This window comes from Lactuca serriola, chromosome 5 (genome assembly GCF_051521515.1).
Source record: "Lactuca serriola cultivar US96UC23 chromosome 5, Lser_US96UC23_V15, whole genome shotgun sequence".
NCBI lineage: Eukaryota > Viridiplantae > Streptophyta > Magnoliopsida > Asterales > Asteraceae > Lactuca > Lactuca serriola.
Genome location: NC_136412.1, coordinates 246336442 through 246357706, shown reverse-complemented (window position 1 = coordinate 246357706; position 21265 = coordinate 246336442). Strand labels below are relative to the sequence as shown.

The window sequence follows — 21265 nt, the reverse complement described above, 5'->3', positions numbered from 1 at the left end:
ACCGATTCCAGTACGGTATTGGTACGAGATCAGGATTTGGGACAAACTGTTCATCCCTATTGTGGTTGGCAGTCGACACTCAACAAACATCGGGCGAGGCCTCGAGTCCTCAACAACATGTTGAGCTTAAATTAGAAAACGACATTTCTTACCGTTTTCTCTCTCTTATTTTCAAATTGTTTTTCTCTTTCTTATTTACCAATATTGCCATATTTTTACATTCAAAATTTAAAATATACCAATATTTTCTCCATAATATATACCAACTTATACCAAATTTTATCATTCTTAAACCTAAAATTCTATTCTTCCTATTCTATTCCTTACTTGAATATGTTTTTATGTAACTCTCCAAATAACCAAAAAAAAAAAAAATCAATATGAGACAATCCAACCCTTCATCTTTTTATTAACTTCAAAGAAATTATCCAATCTATTCTCCACTAATGTTCCCTTATCCCAATATGAGCATGTACCATATTAAACATTCAAACCAATTCCATTTCTAATCTCAATTCCAATTCCATTCTTAATTCTAACCGAAATTCGTCCTTTTGGAAATGTTCCTTAAACAAAATTCTAATTGTAGCTCGAACCTAATGTTCAAGAATTTAAAGTGAAGTCTAAAAGAAAAGGGAAGGTCCCGAATATAAATTGGATCCCAGAGGAAGAGAGGACATTGGCACATGCATGGGTTAACATATTGGAAGACTTGAAAATAAGCAACGACAAAAACAATAAAATATTTAGAAAAGAATTATCAAATGTTTTCCCATTGAAACGGTTTAAAGAGAGTACCGGACAAAGATTCAAATTTACAATAGATGAAGACAAACAAATGGTTATAGAATTTAAAGGTTTGCTCAACACCTTGAAATATAATGAGATAAGCGTGAGAATGACACAATCTTATAAAATTAATCTTTTTATGATGTTTAAATCCCCTAAATTGCTTGTATTAAAGGGGTATTTTATAATGTTTAAGTCCCCTAAATTGCTTGTATAAGAATTTAGAGGGGGGCATTTATCATGTTTAAATTCCCTAAATTGCTTGTATTAAAGGGTAAATCACAAAATTAAAAAAGAAAAGGATGCGAGAAGAAATCGGCATATGTGTACAAAGAGTAAGAGCGTCAAAGAGAACGGAGGGACGTATTAATGGAGGAGAGAGGAAACGAGAGATGGAGCGCTGCGATCGCCAATCTATCCGAGATATCTAACAATCTTGATTCCCTCGAGAATTTACTCATCAAGAAAGCTGTCTACGTCGATGAAGATACTTTCAACAAAGCCTCCTTAACCTCCGATCAAGCCCGTACTATCAAGGTTTTTTTTGTATTCTTGCATAATTCGTTGCCAGATCACAATAACTTCCTGAATAACTTGCTTGTCAAATTTGAAATAAACTTCATATATGGTCTGCCGATGCATCATTGAATCATCTGATTCTTATGCTTTTGATAAAATTCAGCCGAATTCCGTCGATTAAACCGCATATGTGATTGTCGTTGAGCTGTTTGAAGTTTGCTTTTGATGTGGTGATATACTTTTCACTTAATTTAATTCGTTCAATCAATTTAAATCCTGTGGTATGCTCTTTTATACAAGTCTAATTGACCTAATTTGGTGGGCAATGCATTATTGGCTTGAATTGGGGCTCTGCTACTGTTAGTGACATCGTCTCTCTTTCTTCTTTGCAATTGAATGATATCATCTTCTAAAGTCGGATAACCATAAAAGGCATATAACATAACACAACAAGTGAGCTGTTTTACTTCGGGTATATTCCAAATCGAAAACGTTTATCAGTATCAATTATCAAATCTAGGTTTTCAATTGAATATTATCAGTTACTCCCGTTGTCTGATAGTTAGAGTCCTTATCTGAGTATTATTGTGCAGGTTCTTGAACAAAGGGTAGAGACTTTAGAAAGAGAACTGGATGCTGCCATTTCAGCTGCAGCTCGTGCTCGTACAGAAAAACGACATGCTGAAGCAGGCCAAAAGGCTGCTGAGTTAAGAGCACAAGAAATCACCAAGGAGCTTGAGAATACCACAAGTAAATTATTTTAGATGATCCTAAATAAATATGATTAATTTTATTGGGTTTTGATAGTTTTTTTCATTTTGCCATTCTTTAAATGTTGTGATTAACATTTCCATTATGTTTCTTGTATGCAGAAGTGTTTGAATTGCACATGGAAGAATTAAGAGCAAAACAAGATGAGATTTTGAAACGGGATAATGAGATTAAACTTCTAGAAGCTATAATTCAGACACTTGGAGGAAAAGACTCAACTTAACTTTGTAGCAGGTAATAAATAATAATATTAATAATAATTTCTTTTTTCTGTTTGTAAAACCAACACTCTGATCTTTGTTAAATTGACATCCCAGTATATACAAAGATAGTATTCTTATCTTAATCTTAACAAACGGGACTTAATAATTTCTTTAAAACATAATGATTATACTATTATAGAACTAGTAACATTTATCACCCTAGCAAAACTATGCTTTAATCTGCAGATAGTAATGTGATGACAAGATTGCCCCTCATACCTATTTTGGATTTCTCAGTTTCCTTATTTACGTGGACATGCTTGGTTCATAGAATGTTTCTTGAATGAATATTGAATAAAATAAGTCCTTTAAACAACTCTCCACCCTCATTAGGAATTCGGAATTGTGAAATCTATCGAACATGGAATTTAAAAGATTCCCACATAATTGAATTCCAAATACGTCCTTTACTGGAATGGAATTTTGAATTCCAACTCTGTCGGAATCCGTCCAAATCAGTAAAGTCAGTAATGCCTGGTTACAACTTCACATTTGGTAAGTTGATATTTCAGGTTAGCTTTGAATTTGATTGATAATTGCATATATATATATATATATATATATATATATATATATATATATATATATATATATATATATATATATATATTCCCTTTTAGTTGTCTCTTAAAGTCGAAAGTAAATTATACCTAAGAGGATGGAAATGCACTTTTCTTTAAATAATAATTTTAAAACTAATTTTTGGTTAAAAAAAATTCAATTATATATATATATATATATATATATATATATATATATATATATATATATATATATATATATATATATGAAAAATAAAAAGGTCTTTTTGAGTATGGTATAACAAGAAGGAGATGTTTGTAATGGAATTTAATGAGCTTGGGGATGGAATCTTGTATTCACTTGTGAGGAATTCAAGTAAGTTTTATTAGCAACCGAAACCTAGAATTAAATCCCAATATTTGTTAAACACATGTGAAATACGGCGAACCAAATTCTTCGTAAATTCTTATAAAATTAAAAGAAAAAAAAAATAAATAATGTTGACATGCACCGAAGCTCTTCATTTTGATAAGATTTGTAACCACATGTCCTATCCATTTTGCTATTGTTTTACCAAAACTTTCTACAATTTAAAAACTTTAGATAGCTTTTTATCATTTTTTTTTTGTTATGTACAACTACAAAGGAAAAAGGAAAACGGTTGCGAGGAAAAAAAGTAGGAGGCACCTTACCCCACTCCAGAGTCCACATCAGTGCACCTCGCATTAGCACCACATATCACTTAACATGTTTTGTCAATTTTGGCTCTTAAAATTAATAACATTTCATTTTATGTCCTAGTTATATCTAGATATTAAATTTTTATTCTTTTATTGATCAGTTAATCTATTTAGTTATATTTTCTAACATAAGTTTAATATATTATAGAATTTTATGTTGTTAAAATCTAATTGTCAAAACTTTCAAAATAACAAAAATATCAAAAAATGAAAAACATTGCGGTCATAATATTTTATCTTGTTTTTAGTTATTTTAAAATATAAAATGTCAACTAATTTTTTTTTCAAAATAGTTACTAATTTTAAAAAATGAGAAATTCTATGAAGAGAAGTTGTATAACATAAAAATAGATACGAGTAATTTACCGAAATTGTTGATGTGGTTTGGTTAAAGTTGTATGATTGGTTTATTGTATTTATTTATTTACTAGTTGTGAGACTCATGTATTATATGAATAAATTAAAAAAAAATAAATATAAAGGTCTAATTATTTGAAAACTTTGAATTTATAAGAAAATAATGAATTATTATAATAAAAATGTTTTTTATCTTTTAAATTTAAACAAATAATTTAAATAAATAAAAAAAAAACTAACGGGCTTTAATTTTGAGAATTTTGAAATTAAAATATAAGTTCATTAATGATATTGATATTCATTTATTACAATATTTATTACAGTTACTACATTAAAATATTACGTGGAATTTAAAACAATAGAAAAACTTATAAAATAACATGTATGGAAAAAAATTCAAAATAATCACAAAATGTTATTTGACAAATTAAATAAAAATGTTACAAGTGATAAAAAAAAATCATTTATTAGAATAGATTTATTTATTTATTTGCATTCTAATAGATTTATTTATTTATTTGCATTCAGCCGTCCTTGTGTTTTGGTTTTATGTGTGTTTTGGTTTTATTGTGTTATTCATTCCTTATTGACTTAAAAAGAATATATTGTGACTTTTTTTTTTATATTTCTTGTGCATTTATTATTAATATAGTAAAAGAAAATATTTAATTAGATATTTGGGTTTCACCCTCACTTGCCACTGCCATCGACCACCAACCACCACTACAATAGACCACCGTCAACACTGTTGTCGACCACCGCAACTTCCACCACCACCATTGTAGTCGACCATCACTCACAATCCAAATTATTCCAAGTTTTCTAGAAAAATACAAAAATCTACGACCGCCACACCAAAACCTGAAATACCCACCTGTTTTGTTTCTTTCTAAATCAAACTTGATCTAAATCAAATTGTAAAAGAAAAAAAAAATGAAACCGAAATTAAGCCCTATCTTGAAACTTGAAACCTACAATTAAGACCTGAATTGAAATTAAAAGATGAGGTGATGGGTGACAGCTATTATTTATTTATTTTTTTTTTATTTTTTTTTTGTATCTTTACGTGTTATCTCACGTTGAAGTTGAATATAATAGGTGACTCATCTTTCTAATTTTACACCTTTGGCTATAGTTTTAACTTTTTTTTTTTACGTATTTGGTTCAACATTTTACGAATTCATCATAAATTTACAAATTTATTTAAAAAAATCAAGACTTTTTTAATGATATTTTACAACCTTTTTAAGATTTAAAAAAAATTATAAAATGTTGTAAAGTGTTTTTTGAATTTTACTTTTACATATCATACAACTTTTTTTATAACCTTCGTACTATTCTTTGTAAACGTTTTTTATAATATTTTTAAAACGTTTCATAGATTTATTTAACTTTTTGTACTTTTTTATAACATTTAAAAATTACTTTCATCAAAGATAAGTGGTGTGAAAGTGTGAATAAGTTTAAAACGTTTTACTAAAACTTTTTTTATAACGTTTCATACCACTTATGTTCATACAACGATTCATAGTAAACAATCAATACAACGTTATAAACTTGCTTATATTTTTTTTAAACTTTATTTATACTTATATACGACTTATCTTTAACAAAATTATTTTTAAATGTTATAAAAAAAATCTATAAAACAGTTTTAAAATATTATAAAATTTGTTTAAAAAGAGTTGTATGGAGGTTATAATTTTTTTTATATGAAAATGAGAAAAAAAAATATAGTAAAAACAGTTTAAAACATGTTGTAAAAGAATTTCTTTTAAATAAAAAGCTATAAAAAGTAAGAAAAAGAAATCTAAAAAAAGTTGTAAATTTTATTAAAAAAAAGTCTTACAAAAGTTGTAGAGAAACATATTTGTATATTAAACTAAATTTGTGAAAATATTCAGACAAAATTCGTAACAAAAATTAAAATGTTATTGTCACTGTAATCCAACAAATTTTAGTATATTGGTTTAAATTGTCACTCATGACTATTTTTTACATTTGAATGGCACGAACTTCTATTTTTCCGTTTTAAAAGGTCATTATTAAAAATATAAAGAGGTCACCCAGTAAACCCCTTCCTAATAATTAATTTTGATATGTCACGTGGCTTTTGGTCAATTGAAATGGTCCAAACTACCTCTGTCAAATCAAAATCAAAACAAAGAAAGATCTCTGTCAAATCCAAATCAAAACAAACAATCAAAACATATTACATATTGACAAATAAAACAGACAGAAGTAAGAGTCATATAGGTTACCTTTGAGTCGAAAATTTTGAGGAAGAATCGTGATTTGGGAACAGAGAGCTTGTAGCTAAGAATATCAGCAACTGCAACACTTAGTTTCTTGTTTACATCGGGATTTAGATCTCCGATGGACACCAGCTCACCATACGACGCTGACTGCTCACTACCTCTAAAAGCCATCGGCACATATCCCTTGTGTAACTATGACTCTAGAATCACTATAATCAGTTTCAGATCTACCCCAAGGAAATTGAAATTCACTCATGAACAATGAAACTTTAACAATCGTAAAAAGCAAGTCATGGATTGATTAGAAAGGGGGGTTTCTTTTCCTTGGATAATCTTTGAAGCTATTATAACATCAAGTCATCAAGTCATCAATGGCATTATTATCGAACAGAAGAAGATGATTCATGGAAATGATTCAACAGCAGAAACTCCAAATGAATCGCAAAGTTCATCACCTGTACGTGATGAAAAAATCGAGAATATCCAAAATATCCAGAAAATTGAGAGGATCGATGACGACTCAAGCAAAAGAATTTCGACGTCATGAAAATCAATAAAATTGAGAAGAACGATGACAACCCAATCAATGAGATTAAGAAGAATTTTGATTGATTAAGAGGTAAATCGTTCCATTTAACTATCTTTGCCATTAAAACCTGCTGAAACTCCTGTGTCTTCATCGCCGATCACCAGCGATTGACAAACGTTGACCGAGAGAAAAGTAGCCTCGGTCAATAAGAAACCACCACTTCCGTCAAATCCACTCAAGTGTCTTCATCGTCAATCACCATCGATCACCACCGATTCACAAACGTTGAATGGTAGTGGTCGTGGTTCTATGGAAATTTTATGCAGCCATTGTCGATGGGTCTTCGGATATTGCTATCGTCAGAGACTAGACGATGATTTTCGGAGAGTGTGTCGGGATAGTAAGCGTTTACTGTCACAGTACTAGTCACCGGAAAGTAGCCATTGGGGGAATACGATGAATAAGCACAATGAACCGACCACTATGAAGATAAACATCACTTTATCGGTAACCATTATTCATTTAGGTAATGAGAAGTCAACAAAAGTATAACAAAAAAAATGTGGGCCCACAAGGTTTTAAAAAGAAAAATAAAAAGCCAGGTAAGCTTATTTGTAACCGGTAAAACCTGCTTAAAATGTGGTCTATCCCTTTTAACAGGTAAATCACAAGTTCGTGCCTTTCAAATGCAAAAAATAGTCACGAAAGACCATTTAAACTAATATACTAAAGTTTGTTGGGCTATAGTGACAATAACCCAAAATTAAAATTTGGGCCATAATGTAAAATTAGAAAGAATGTGACATACTCAACCAACCAAAGATATCGCACCTAAAGATATAGAAAACATGAGTTAGTTACCATTTTAAAATATAAAATACATCTGTTGCCAACTTAAAGCACAATAGTTTCTTTCCAAATAACGATATTAACTCTTTAATTAATTCACTCATTTTGTGAAATTTTAATGGAATTGGAATTTAAATCTAATGAAAAACCATGTTTGGTCAGAAGAAAAGAAAGAACTAAATTCTTCTAAAATATCATGAAAAATATAAAAAACAGAATTATCCATGTCGGAATAAATTAAATCCCTTAGATGAGCAACAACTAGGTTAGAATGTCATACCAAGGGGTCTATTAGAATTGCTAAGAGTTTTCAAGTATTTTGAATACTTAGGTGTTGTTTGTTTTTCAGAAACAAAAATTCAAAAAGTCTACGGACCATAGGGGTGGCAAATCGGGTCATCGTGTCGTGTTTTTGTCTGACACGACACGACAAAGTTTTATGTAACACGAACATGACACGACACGATCTCGTGTTTTTTTTTAACTAACACGAAAGCGAACCGAACGACAAACACGACACGACACGACAAAGATAACATGAAATAAAAATTAATGTATTTAATTAATATTTATTCATACATAACACGACAAACACGAAAAACACGACAAAAAATGTTAAATCGTGTCAAAATTTGAACACGAACACGACACGACACGACGTCCTGTTTTTTACACCTGACACGAACACGAACACAAATTCGAATTTCAATTTCGTCTTAATTTCGTTTCGTTTCGTGTATTTTTGTCGTGTCGTGTCATCAATTGCCACCCCTAGCGGACCATCTATGCAAACCTCTGCAGTAGAAGAGGTGGACCAAACGGCTGCAGACTGTAATAAGATGTGTGTTTGTTTTTGTTAACATCTGCAGACTGATGCAGACATTAAAAATTTAAAATAAACTAATTTAATAAACCAAAAATGGTTTTTTCAAAATTACACAAGATAAATATGTTAAAAAATAAAAGTAATAAAATATAATATGTTATTTGTTTTTGTTACAATCTGTTTTTTCTATTTTATTTTTATTTCATCATTAAAACAAAATAATAGACACTTATTTAAAAAGAAAATAAAAATATTTAAAGGGATATAAATTTAATGTATTAACTTATCTAAATCAAATGGAAGAAAATAGTTAAAGGGATATAAATTTAATGTATTAAATGTTAAAGGGATGAAAATAGAATATAGTATATAAGTAAATGACCATAAACATAATATTAAATATACTTAATGGGTGTGTTTAACAACATCTGTGGTTGTTCATTTTTGAAAAAAAAAAAAAAAGTGGCCAATTGTTTTTTTGGTTTGGATTTTTTTAGGTTTAGGTTTGAAGAGGTGGGAAGAGGTATAACAAGTGCTTCCCCAAGAAGCACACGGGCAGATGTTTTAAGCCCTACAGACTTCCAAAAAACAAACTGTTACGGGACAAAAAGTGTTGCGCGTGTGCTGCGCTGCGCAACAATAAGAGTTTTGAAGAGGTTTTTTAAGAAAAACAAACAGCACCTTACCCTCTCCTTTAATATGGAAAGGTTTTTATAAGCTCCCCCTTATCCTCAGGTACAAGGTTATACATGGTCGCTTTGTAATACAGAGTACCTTGTACGACTTGTTATTTTATTTCCAAAGATCTTGTTTTTGCTCGAAATATGGGATATGCTTTGCATGCTGCTTTTTATACGTTGTGTTTTAGGATTATCTTTTGGTTTACTGTTAACAGTGGTTGGTTATTCATTCATCAGTTGGGTTGGATATATCCGAGTCGATATGGTCATTTCTCCTTGTTGGGCCTCTTATTGTGGTTCTTCTTACTACCCAGCTTGTCCATGTCAGGCCGATATCCCTTCTTTACTTAATTACCGACATGTATACACCATTAAACCCCCCCCCCCCCCCCCGTCTGAAGGGTAAAATAATGGGTTGAAAATGATTTTGTCGTTCACACTTAAAAAGCGTCTTGGATAACCAAACGTCCCGCGTGTGTCTGCTGTAAGTGTGCATTAAATGCCCCTACCGTCAATTAGCTACGTCTATGTATATGATTAGATTGTGCATTCAATGCTCTACCCAATTATCTCGATTATTTAATGGGTAATCACTATTTAGAATTTTCTATTCTTATTATCCCTATACTTTCTGCATAGTGATTTTGTCATGGCTTGTGATAGGTGATCAATTGTTTGTGATGTTGACAACTTTTCCTTAGATCGATGCATGCATGAGTACCAACTCTCTCAAGTGCATGGTGTTGACCTTCCGTCATCGTCAACCTACATTCTTGGTGCTCCCAATGGTAAGGTAGGGTTTTACCTCCGACACATTGCATGTGGGTTGAGGCTCCCTCCATCATCCTTCTTCTTGGGAGTGTTATGTTTCTACGATATGCATCCTGTTCAACTTTGTCCAAACGATGTATCCAAGATCATAAATTTCGAAGCCTATTGTGTTGGTCATCACATTACTCTCCATGTTTTATTGTTTCGATACTTTTACCGTCTGAAGAAAATACGGCGATCGATATTCTTTTAGCAGTCGTCACTCCCCCCCCCCCTTCTTTTCTTTCCTGATCTGTCTGGTACAAATTGTGGGTGGAAAAGCAAGTTTTGTTGGTTAGATGCCAATAGTCTTTGTCTCCTTTTATCTCTTGGTCCTCTCCTTAAGTTGGATGATTCCGTTTCACTGTCATCTGACTTATTTAAGCATATCTCCTCTTTTTCTCGTATGTGTATAAGAAGATATTTATTTTCCAGAAGTTGTACTTGCACTTTGTCATATGAGCCCAATATGGAAAGCTCGTAATCAGTTACCTGTGCTGCCGGTTCTTCATCCAGGTATGCATTTAATTTTTCCTTTTAATCGTCTTAAATTAGTATTGTTTTTTTCATCTTGCGTTATCTATTTCTCCTAATATTAATGTTGTCAGCGCTACCTTTGTATTTAGAGGGTGTTTGTTTTTCCTTTTAAATCAACTTTTTGACTTTTAACTTTTCCAAAAAGTTAGAAAAGTCCAAAAGTTGTTTGGTAAATGGAAAATGACTTTTAAAACCAACTTTTAGCAAAGCACAAAAAGTAGCATTTTCAAAAGTCACACTTACGTGACTTTTTGTCTTTTTGAAGATTTGAGGCTGAAAAAGCAAAAAGAAATCCCAAACACTTTTTAAACAAAATATTTTGGAAAAAGGTCTTTTAGAAAAAGTCCTTTTACAAAAATGACTTTTCCCTTCAAAAAGTAATCCCAAACACCCCTTATTGTTTTAGATGGGAATAAAAGTTATTTCAACTTGGTGACGTATTTATCTAGTGACATAACTCCACAGTCTATCATGTTAGAGGATGTTATTCTTGATAGGGAAGTCGGTAACATTACCCATGTTCCCTGGTCACCTCTAAGGCTCCCTGGTTTTGGGTCGGATGTGTTTTCTCTTGAGTAGTTGCTAGGAAATTCTTCATCTCCCTCTGAAGTTCTTCTTATTCCTCATGTTCCTTCTAGTGTTGTTCTTGGGTCATCCACTGGTTCGTCTTTTCCTCGTAAACATAAATGCACATTAACTCCTCATCAGTTTGAGGATTTTCTTCGTGAGGTATTTGAGGCATCCATTCCTTCATCCTATAAGCCTGCTGACTATCATGCCCCTGTTGCCGTTGGTAAAATAGTTTCCTTCCGTTAGTATTAATCGTTCTTTTCGTTTAACACTTTGTTATATATATCTTTTCCTTTCCATTTTATTGGTTATCTTTTTTGTTTCTTAGAGGGTTGTGTTGCTTTCCATTCGTTTCAAGAGGAACTTAATGAAGCTTTTCGTTTTATGGCTCGAGCTGAAAAGATAATCTCCGTTGCCCTTGGTAAGGAAGTGAAATTTTCCGATGGGCTCTTGACCCTTCGGGATTGTTATCTCTTTGCTGAAGTTAATCTACGAGCTGTTGATAGTATGAAGTTGGCTGGAGAAAAAGTTCTTATGAAGGCAAGTAGTATGTATGCCGAATTGGTTGAGCAGCATCGTACTGTGACTGATAGGGTTACTGAATTGGAGAATCAAAGAGCATTGTTTGAGCTTGACTATGAGAGGTGTCTTCGGGAGAATGAAGGTCTATATGCTTAATTGTCTTCTTAAACTACCTTAATCTGATGGCAAGCTGGTTATGTTGTCTTTGTTGTTTTCAAGTAGTGATGTTATAATTGCTTGCTAGTGTAACCATATTTTTTTGTGCATTTTGGTTGATGTGTCATCTGTAAATCTGATCCTTGTTAGGTTGTCAAACCCAGCAAATGTTAGGGGTACAATATACTCCAAAAGAACAGTGCTATATTATACTAAATTATAGTGCAAGGCAAGCAGTGTCGAACCACAGAGATACAGGACAATCAGTCTATACCTCTTTGTGCAAGGTACTTTGGTCACCAAAAGTAAAAAGGTGGTTTTGTAAATGATAATTCAAGTAAATGATTGAAGAAACAAGAAAGATGTTAACTAATTGAAATAAAGTCATAATTTATGAAGACTCCAACTCTATGTATAATGAATAAGCAATGTGATTCCAAGATGACATGATATTTGTTCAATTCTACCTAAATTGGTACTTGAAATTAACAAACTCTAACATTTGCCATTCACCACACTAATTAACCAAAATAAGCTCTTTGATTAACCCTAACCCCACTAACCTAATCTAAACAAACTCATAGAGTTAGATCGAAAGATTGCATTAAACTTTATGTGAATGTTCCCAAAAAAAACATTCAGTACTCCTCACAAGCTCAGGAGCATAAGAATGTGTGAATATGATTTACACTAGATTTATTCAAAAGAATTCAATTTAGTGCTTGTTACTTGCTCTATTTCACAAAACAATTACAGATTTTGCAAAATAGATAACTTGAATGATCTAACCCTAATTCAGATGATCAATAAGAACTAAAATTAAAATCAAACATTCGATTGAAACGAAATGAAATTCACTAGATAGAAATTAGAAACAAACATCAAATCACATTATTGAAATCACAACTAAAAGTCAAGAGATAAAGTTAGAGAAACTAGGGTTGTAACCACACGTGACTAGAACAATCAACAATTCTAGAAAAGATGAAATAATCCACATACGAGACTTACAAATCAAAAAAAAAATGTTTCCAAATGATTACAATCGAAACCTTGCAAAAACCTTAGAAATTGCTCTTCTCCCGTTCTTTGGAAATTAAGTATAAGTGTAAAAAATGTCCCTAATATGGTAATATGAAAGATAGGAAAAACTGACAAAAGTTAGTTTTTGGGCCGAACACGCCCCGTGTCGAAATAGGGTAAATCAACACAGGTTGTGTTGAGTGGAAATTGGCGTGTTATCCTCGGGTATTCTTCCAAAGTACAAGGCTAAAAAATGCTTAGTTGGACCAACACGGCCCGTGTCAAAATAGGCTAAATAGACATAGGTCGTGTTTAGCATGGTCAACAACTTCTTCTTTGTCAAACACGACCCGTGTTCACTTTTCAGTACAAATCCAACACGCCCCGTGTTCACTCCTGCTTCCAAGTCCAATCTTTATTTTTCCAACCTTTTCGTTTTGCATCCAATCATCCCAGAATCTTCACCCGTGCTTCCCGACACCTCCCAAAACGCGTTTCAACCTCCGCTTTACCTAAAAAGACCATAAAAGCGTACAAATAAGGTTGTTCTAGAGACTAACATGACTTTGATGAAATGCAAGAAAACCGAAAGACAACTATGCTAAATGGATGCATAAAATGGACTAAAAGGTGTGCAAAAAGGTGCACAAAATGCACCTAACAGATCTCCCCAAGCTTAAACATTTCTTGTCCTCAAGAAAAGAGCAAGAATCGGACGAAACAAGACGATTTCTAGTTGGCAAAAAGAAATATAGAACAAAAGGGGACAGAAAGATCCTAAAAGCTAAGAACGAATGCATGCAATGAAAACCATCAAAAAGAAATATATGAACAAAAAAAAGCTTAAGAAAAATGAAAGTTTTATATATATATATATATATATATATATATATATATATATATATATATATATATATATATATATATATATATATATATATATGATCAAACTTTACATCGATGGGGCTCCAATCACTAATACCTAGACGACCATCCTGTTACCTTTCATGCATCACAGACCTCTAAAAACCTCTAAAACCACGGTCAAATATTGATATCTTTTTAAATGTTGGTAACCATGTGAGATACAATTATTTTTGTTGGTCGACAAGATACATGCTTATTAAAATAAACCTTAAATAAACATGAGATTTTCTATTATATGTCCTAAGGGCTAATGTGAGAGCATTAATTGAAATATTACTCATGAGAAATATTACTAAAATTAAATATGATAAATATTAATTATGCATAATATTTTTTTTATAATTAATATATATTATACATTTAATTATGATAATACTACACATAATTAATTTTATCATATTTAGTTATGGTAATATTTCTTATAATTAATACTTAATAGAAGGCTTCTTATAACACATAATAAAAAATAATATCCAATAGAATATATATATATATATATATATATATATATATATATATATATATATATATATATATATATATATAATTACTAATAATTTTTTTATTTACCACTAAATATCGATAGAGTATATTGTTTTCTTTTATTCTTTTTGGTGATTTGTTTAATATATTTTCATGTTTTTTACACTTAATCTCTCTTCCTTTAGTCATATATTATTTATTCACTTAATTATATTTTTGTTTAACGTATTTATTTCTTTACTAATTAATTATTTTTATGATATATATAATGACAATTCATCTAGAAAATATAATTTTTATAAAGATTATACAATATTTTTAATCTTTTTTTTTGCTTTTATATCTGGCATAATAATTTTTTTTTTCATATTTTATATATAAAATATAAAAAACACAACATAATTGTATTCATAATTCCATTTGTTCGTGACATTTTAGCTATGATGAATGTATAAAAAAAGTTTTACAGATAATTTTAAATAGAAGTAGATAACTTAATTAAATTTAAAAAGATTATTAAAATACATGAACATTAAAAAGATTATTTAATTTCAAGTTAAAATTATTAGGGGGGCAAAATATCATTAATTTTAAATATTATATCGTAAATCAACTTTGAAATTCTATATACATGCCAAAAAATTGTTACAACTCTCATAATTATTAAAGATTAATATAAAATTCGCCAACATTATCTATCATATGATGGGTACGTGGTGAAGTAGACGCACTAGTAATATTTTGGCATATAAGAGTTTTTGCACATCAACTACTAAACTTATATAGTAGAAAAAATATATTTTACTGTTATGCACAAAAAACATACAAATATATTATTATTTTGAAATATAATATGTAGTGTCCATATTAATAATAAATTATGTCATTTTAGTATAATATTCTCTAATTTAAATAACACATAAAACACCATTATTCCATCTCAAATAAGTTGAACGGAATTATATAAAATAATTGAAAAGATATAAGATTACTATATTTGGATTTGGATCGGAAAAAACCCAAAAAAACGTTAATACTAGAAGTAGACGGACCGTCAAAGTATAGTGGTATGTGACATTGTAGCCCAATATTTACCATCTTGTTGCTATGAGTTCCATTAAAAGGTGTCTTCCACCATGTGACCATTTGCTCTAGGTTACATTTTTCTTCAATAATTGGCAAAATATAATTCCATCTTTGGAGAGTTCTATTCAATAATTGGAGTCAAGATTTATCTTATATGGTAGACTTGGTTGAGATGTATGGTCCATCATCCATTAATTCAGACTTAGCTATACGTTATATAAGAGAAAAATACAAATATAACTATTTTTTTAAGTGTTTTACAAGAAATAACCAAAAAGTAACAAAATTCTACAAATAATCATTCGTCTTGTGATGGGGTCACTATAGAATGAGGATTTGCCCTTGAACGATATCGTTTTTGCCATTTTACAATCGTAGTGAGCATCTTGTAAAATGGTCAATACTATGAAAACATTCTTGTAAAAGACATACATTGAAACCTTCTTCGGATAAAATGGTCCTATTATGTGACATATGCAAAATGGTGGACTCGCTATGAAATGACGTAAAGTTTCGTTATCAGGGTTTAGTTTTCAGTCGATAGCCAAGGGATTTCGAATAACTTTTTCTTACACAAAAACAAGTTCATCGAACACTTTTTTTTCTTTTGTATTTCCTTTTGTTAGATAATGCCCGATTTTTTTTTTAAATATAAGTTTTGTTGTTGTTGTAGTTTCTTGTAGTTCATCTAACATTTTTTTAGTTTATTGAAAGGATTTAAATATGATTCAACGAGGTGAAATGTGTTGTTAAACTTGGAAATCTCGTGGGAAAACAACATGGTCAAACTTTCAAAGCGTAAGGAACGAATGTTCTTAATGAGTTAAGAGAGTTTCCAAGCCATTTAGAAGTTTTTATATAGCGGCAGAGTGTCCTATCGTAGCCCTATAGTGGAAGGGACAAGCATTAGGATGAGTGTCACGTTTGGACTTTTGAAAGGCTATAGAATTCTCCTTTTGGCCGTTTATGCATCAAATTCACTTCTCTCTTCTAAACATTTTTAAGGCTTTTGAAGGATTTTTCTCAAATGGAATTCACTCTTGACTTTCCTTTAAATAGAAATTTGATGTGTATTTTTAATGCATTAGTTTTATATTTATAATTCCTAGTCTATCGCATCTAAACCACAGCTTACATACAGTGCACCTAATCGAGTATAAAATAGTTTTGATAAATAAGGGTATCTAACTCAAAGAAAGCGGTAATGAATTAACATTATAATATTTGATTATAGGTTATACTAATAAAAAAAAAGGAACCAAGGGGTATTATTAAATCTCAGTTAATCAATAATTAAACTAACTAGATAAACTGACTGGAAATGAATCATTTGATGTATTTTGGTTTAAATTAGATTACATCTCAAATCATGGATAATCACTTTAATGTAATGGTCATTTATTTATTATTCATCGATTCCTAAATTGATTCATGTATTTTGGTCCATATACGGATACTAATGACTATAACGACTTTTATTCATCGACATGCCGTTAATTATCCATAAATTTATTGTTCAGTTCGTATCATGATAGATTCGATTTTTATTAATCTTAAATATTATTAGAATTAAATCATGCTAAAAATGATAATCTAAAACATGCACACACATTAAAGTTCATAACTTTACTCACCTAATCCTAGGTTTTGATCCAACACTAGTCACAATTATTTTATGATAATAAAACAACTATGATTCAAGAAAATATAACTAGATTGTTCTTTTAATCACATAGACTCAACAATAGCTAATAAAGGAACGAGCTTTAACACATATGGATCGTCAATCAGACTTGACACAATAAGTTAAATACGAACAAACGATCCAAATAGCAATTTAATACAAAATTTCATGATTCATCTAATCTTAAACGCAAAGCAAAATGTTTTAACACCTAAATTCAGAAAGTAAAAGTAGAAGGAACACAATTGAAATACTAATCGTGATCATAAAAGCAAATCGAATGATTCCTATCATGAATCCGCTCTCGAATCCGTCAGATCTTCGCTCCATATCAGCTTATAATGACCTCCAACAGCCTTAAAGACTCTCAAAATCGTAGCTCTAGGTTTTATTTTTGCAGAAAACGAAATGGAATGTAAGATCTATCCTTAGGGTTAATTTTTGGATCTTTTTATACTTCTCACCGTCGCCATGTCATGGTATCGGGTGTTAGCCACGAAGTCGTAAACCGCCTCAGGAAAAAACAAACAATTTCAGCATTTTAACTAGGGTGGGGCACGCCTTTTGTCTTTCATCCTGGTTTCGTCCGTTTTTCATCTATTTCAGCTCTTCTTGCTTCCTTTTGCATAACATTGTCCATTTTAATTGTAATTAATATATTAAACATCATATATCTTAAAATATAACATTTTTACTCAAATATATTAGGAAAATAGCCTAAAATAAATAGTTAAATAAGGTCATATCAAAATAACTCACACTATTCTTTTGTTTGTTCTTAAACAAACTAGATTTATATCATAATTTTCATTTCAATACCACCACATCAAAACCTTGTTCACCAACATCACACAAAATAATCTAATTTAAATTCACCAATTGTGTCTCGCCTCAATGCATATATTTGTGTCTAGAGCCTGATTACTTCCCAAGTCCTAAATATTCACAATCTTTAATAAACGTTTTCCATTTATTTTGAACAACATTCATTTGTGCATCCCTTTTTTTAACCTCAATGTATTTTTGTTAAATTTCCAAGAATACTTACGATAAAATAACCTAGAAACAAAAATTACAACCAAGACTTTGGCTTTTGGCAATTTGCCTTATTTCTTTGCTTTCTCATGATTTTTATAATTTGCAAGCTTTTATTCGCTTAACAACTTTTGACAATTTTTTTTCTCCTTTTCTTTCACAACTTTTTTTCATGACTTACTTTTTTCTCTCAACTAAAACCTAAAGGAAAAACATATGCTTAAACTTGGAAACTTAACCTCAAACTTTATTGGTTAAAGATATAAGTCTAGTATGCAATGACTACATGAATTTTCTGAGGTGCAATTTAGCAAACAATGTAAAAAATTTTATGTCCCTCAAACTATATAAGTTCACGTTTTTGCCTCATGATTTCATTAGAAATGGGAAGCCACAAGTATATTATAACATATTGATTCAACAATATCAAAACAAAAATTTTGAATTTTCTAGATTTTTTCTAATTAGACCATTTCAAGTCTTTTTTTTTTTCAATTTTAATCAATATAATCTAGCTTGTTTGTTGTTCCTTTTCAAATCTTTATACCCCACACTAAAATGATACAATGCCCTCATTGTATATAATAACAACTAAAAAATATAAAATCAAAGAGGGAGAAAAGAACGAACTCGCATTGGGTATATAGTCGTGAGAACAAAATCGACTGTAGTGGGTTGCTTCAAAACGTGAGCCGAAAAGATGACGCTTCAGATTTTTCCGAGAACTAAAAATTAGATCTTTTGTACTTTTCTACTCATGTCGAGACTCGATGCATAAAACGGTTGGCGAAACATCGTATAACAGTACAATAGGTATAATATAGGAATATCAAGAACGCGACACACTTTTTGAAATCGAGAATCTTTATAACGTAAAAAATTGATGCCACGAAGCGGTTGTGCACATGCCACGATGTGGTAACTGAAAAGTGGATTTTTCTCGAATAAAATCGACTAGAGTTGTGTTGGCCAAACCCTAGTCTTGTCCCTCTTATATTATCTTCCTTCTAGTAATGGACTTTAATAAAGTCATGATCCATCTCTCATGTAGGTGACCTTACACTAATGTTGTGCAACGCCTTTCGTGACAAAACCGTACCCAATCCTAATTGTTGAAATTACTGATAGCATGTGAAGGACAAAAATTCTGCAAAGATTTAAACCGTCAAGATCATCAACATGGAAAACAAAACTAAAAAAACTAAAAATAAAAATTAAAAAAAACATATTAAAGTAACTAAAAATTAGCAAAATCAAAATAACTAAAAATGATATCATGATCACTCGTCTTCGTCGGAATCATGCTACAATTGTTGATTAAATCCTTTGCATGCAAGAAGTGCTTTGTGAAAACAAAAACTTTTGGGACCTGTCAGACTATTTACTTTACTTTCTTTGCACCATTAACTAATAAGCAGAACAATAGTGGCCCAACTAATTAAGAATAACAAGAGTTCGGTCTTCCTCTTAACCACTATAAAACATCTTGCCATATTATGCCTCATAGATTGAGTTGGACAAATCACCAAAGTAGTAGACTAAGGACATGTTCGACACGTAGCGTTTGGGAGTTTCTGGTTCTAGCTTTTAAGGAAATGCTCGTAAAAAAGAAAAAATCTCGTTCGACGACATGACCGTTTAACTTTTATCTTAAACAAAACGCTCAAAAATCAAAAGCTACATGGATAAGCTTTCAACAAAACGCTCCAAATCAAACACTACCTGCTACCCGCTAACTGCTACTCGCTAACTACTACCCGTTACCAACTAGTTTTGCCAAAAACGCCCTAAACATGTAAAAAATCCCCTAATAACTTGCAATGCGTATGATCATGAATTCCTACACATAACAACAAAAACCTTTCCAACAAATGACATGTTATCAAAGAAAATAAAAATAAAACAAAAAATTAAAAAAAAAATAACGAATAATCAAATAAACTAAATTAATTGAAAAGTGTTCCCCACAAAAACGCCAAAAACTTGATGTGTATTTTTAATACACTAGTTTTAAACTTATAATTCCTAGTCTATCACATCTAAACCATACCTTACAGGCAGTAAACCTTATCAAGTATATAATATAATTTTGATAAGAAAGAGTGTCGAACTCAAAGGGAACGGTAGTGAATTAACATTAGTGTAACATCCCAACTCCCTTGTATGAGATTTTAAGGATTTTTGTACATCACATAAGACCTACTTGACAAGTTGGAGGCCCCAACTCGTCGTGTAGAAACTAATCAGGTTGCGTGGTTTATGGAACCTACTCGATGAGTTGGAGGACCCCAACTCGACGAGTTGAGGCTATGGATGGAAACCCTACTTTGTAGGGTTTGCATCCTATTTAAAGGACCTTAAGTCCCCTGAACAACCTCCCTTACCACCTTACTGTCCAGAGAGAAACCTAAGTCGTGCTTTATTGCTTTCATGAGTGTGTGTGAGCATTGGAGAGTAAATCTTGTGTTCTTTAGGAAGGAAACTCGAAGATTAAAGAGATTGGAGTAAGGAGGATGTTGTAGATCCGACATCTAATCTGTTTTGGCTACCATCTTGAGGTATAAAGTTGATACCTTAACTTCTTATTGCTTAGATCTCCTCTTATGAAAGTATATGGTCATTTTTTGTGCAAAATGGAGTCATTCTCGTATTTGAGCTTGTCAAGAGGATGTGGTTTTAAATATGAACACCTCTAGGCCTCCATGGACATAAAGTTGTCCACTTTATATAGTCTTGGCCCTTCTCCATGCCCTAAACCTCTTATTAAGCTTAGTTTTAGTGTTTTAATCCCTTTAATGCCTTGCATGCACGTAAAGTTAGCAACTTTACGTGGTATCTCAGTCCTAAGAGGCTAGATCTGTAGTTTGGGGCTTTGGATTTGACTGGAAAGGACTGAATATGAAAAGGCTGAAGGAACTCGACGAGTTGCTTAGCCAACTCGACGAGTTGAGTCTGGTTTTCCCGCTTTCTGGATTCTGGATAAACTCGGCGAGTTAAGGAGATAAATCGACGAGTTAGTTAGGGTTTTCCTTGTTTTATGAGTTCTGAAGTAACTCGACGAGTTGGGTCAACATGGACTATTGACTTTGACCGGGGTTGACCATGTTTGACTTTTGAGGGTATTTTGGTAATTTGGGTCTTGATGGAATTGGTCCTATGGTGGTTGTAGGTGTTTGAGTTTGGAGTTGTGATTCGAGAGCTTGATCTTTCCAGTTCAGTTCGACATTGTGAGGTGAGTTCTTCTCACTATACTAACAGGGTCGAAGGCACCAATGCCAACCCTTTTTGGATTGTATCTTGGTATATAGGATGATGCTATGTTAGTGATC

At 31.4% G+C, this 21265-nt stretch overlaps 1 protein-coding gene across 1 annotated transcript; it reads left to right on the top strand.

The window, feature by feature from the left end:
* The first annotated feature begins 1085 nt into the window (after positions 1 to 1085).
* LOC145053922 (tropomyosin) lies at positions 1086 to 2425 on the top strand. Its single transcript, XM_079002042.1, has 3 exons — positions 1086 to 1326; positions 1902 to 2058; positions 2181 to 2425. The coding sequence occupies exons 1-3, from the start codon at positions 1159 to 1161 to the stop codon at positions 2300 to 2302; spliced, it is 447 nt and encodes a 148-aa protein (XP_078858168.1). The 5' UTR covers positions 1086 to 1158; the 3' UTR covers positions 2303 to 2425.
* The last annotated feature ends 18840 nt before the right edge of the window (positions 2426 to 21265 follow it).

Excerpts from the sequence above, each read along its gene's own strand:
- LOC145053922 (XM_079002042.1), top strand. The coding sequence starts at position 1,159 with ATGGAGGAGAGAGGAAACGAGAGATGGAGCGCTGCGATCGCCAATCTA. Across the intron at positions 1,327-1,901 it reads ATCAAGCCCGTACTATCAAG|GTTCTTGAACAAAGGGTAGA; the intron begins GTTTTTTTTGTA and ends ATTATTGTGCAG. Across the intron at positions 2,059-2,180 it reads GGAGCTTGAGAATACCACAA|AAGTGTTTGAATTGCACATG; the intron begins GTAAATTATTTT and ends TCTTGTATGCAG.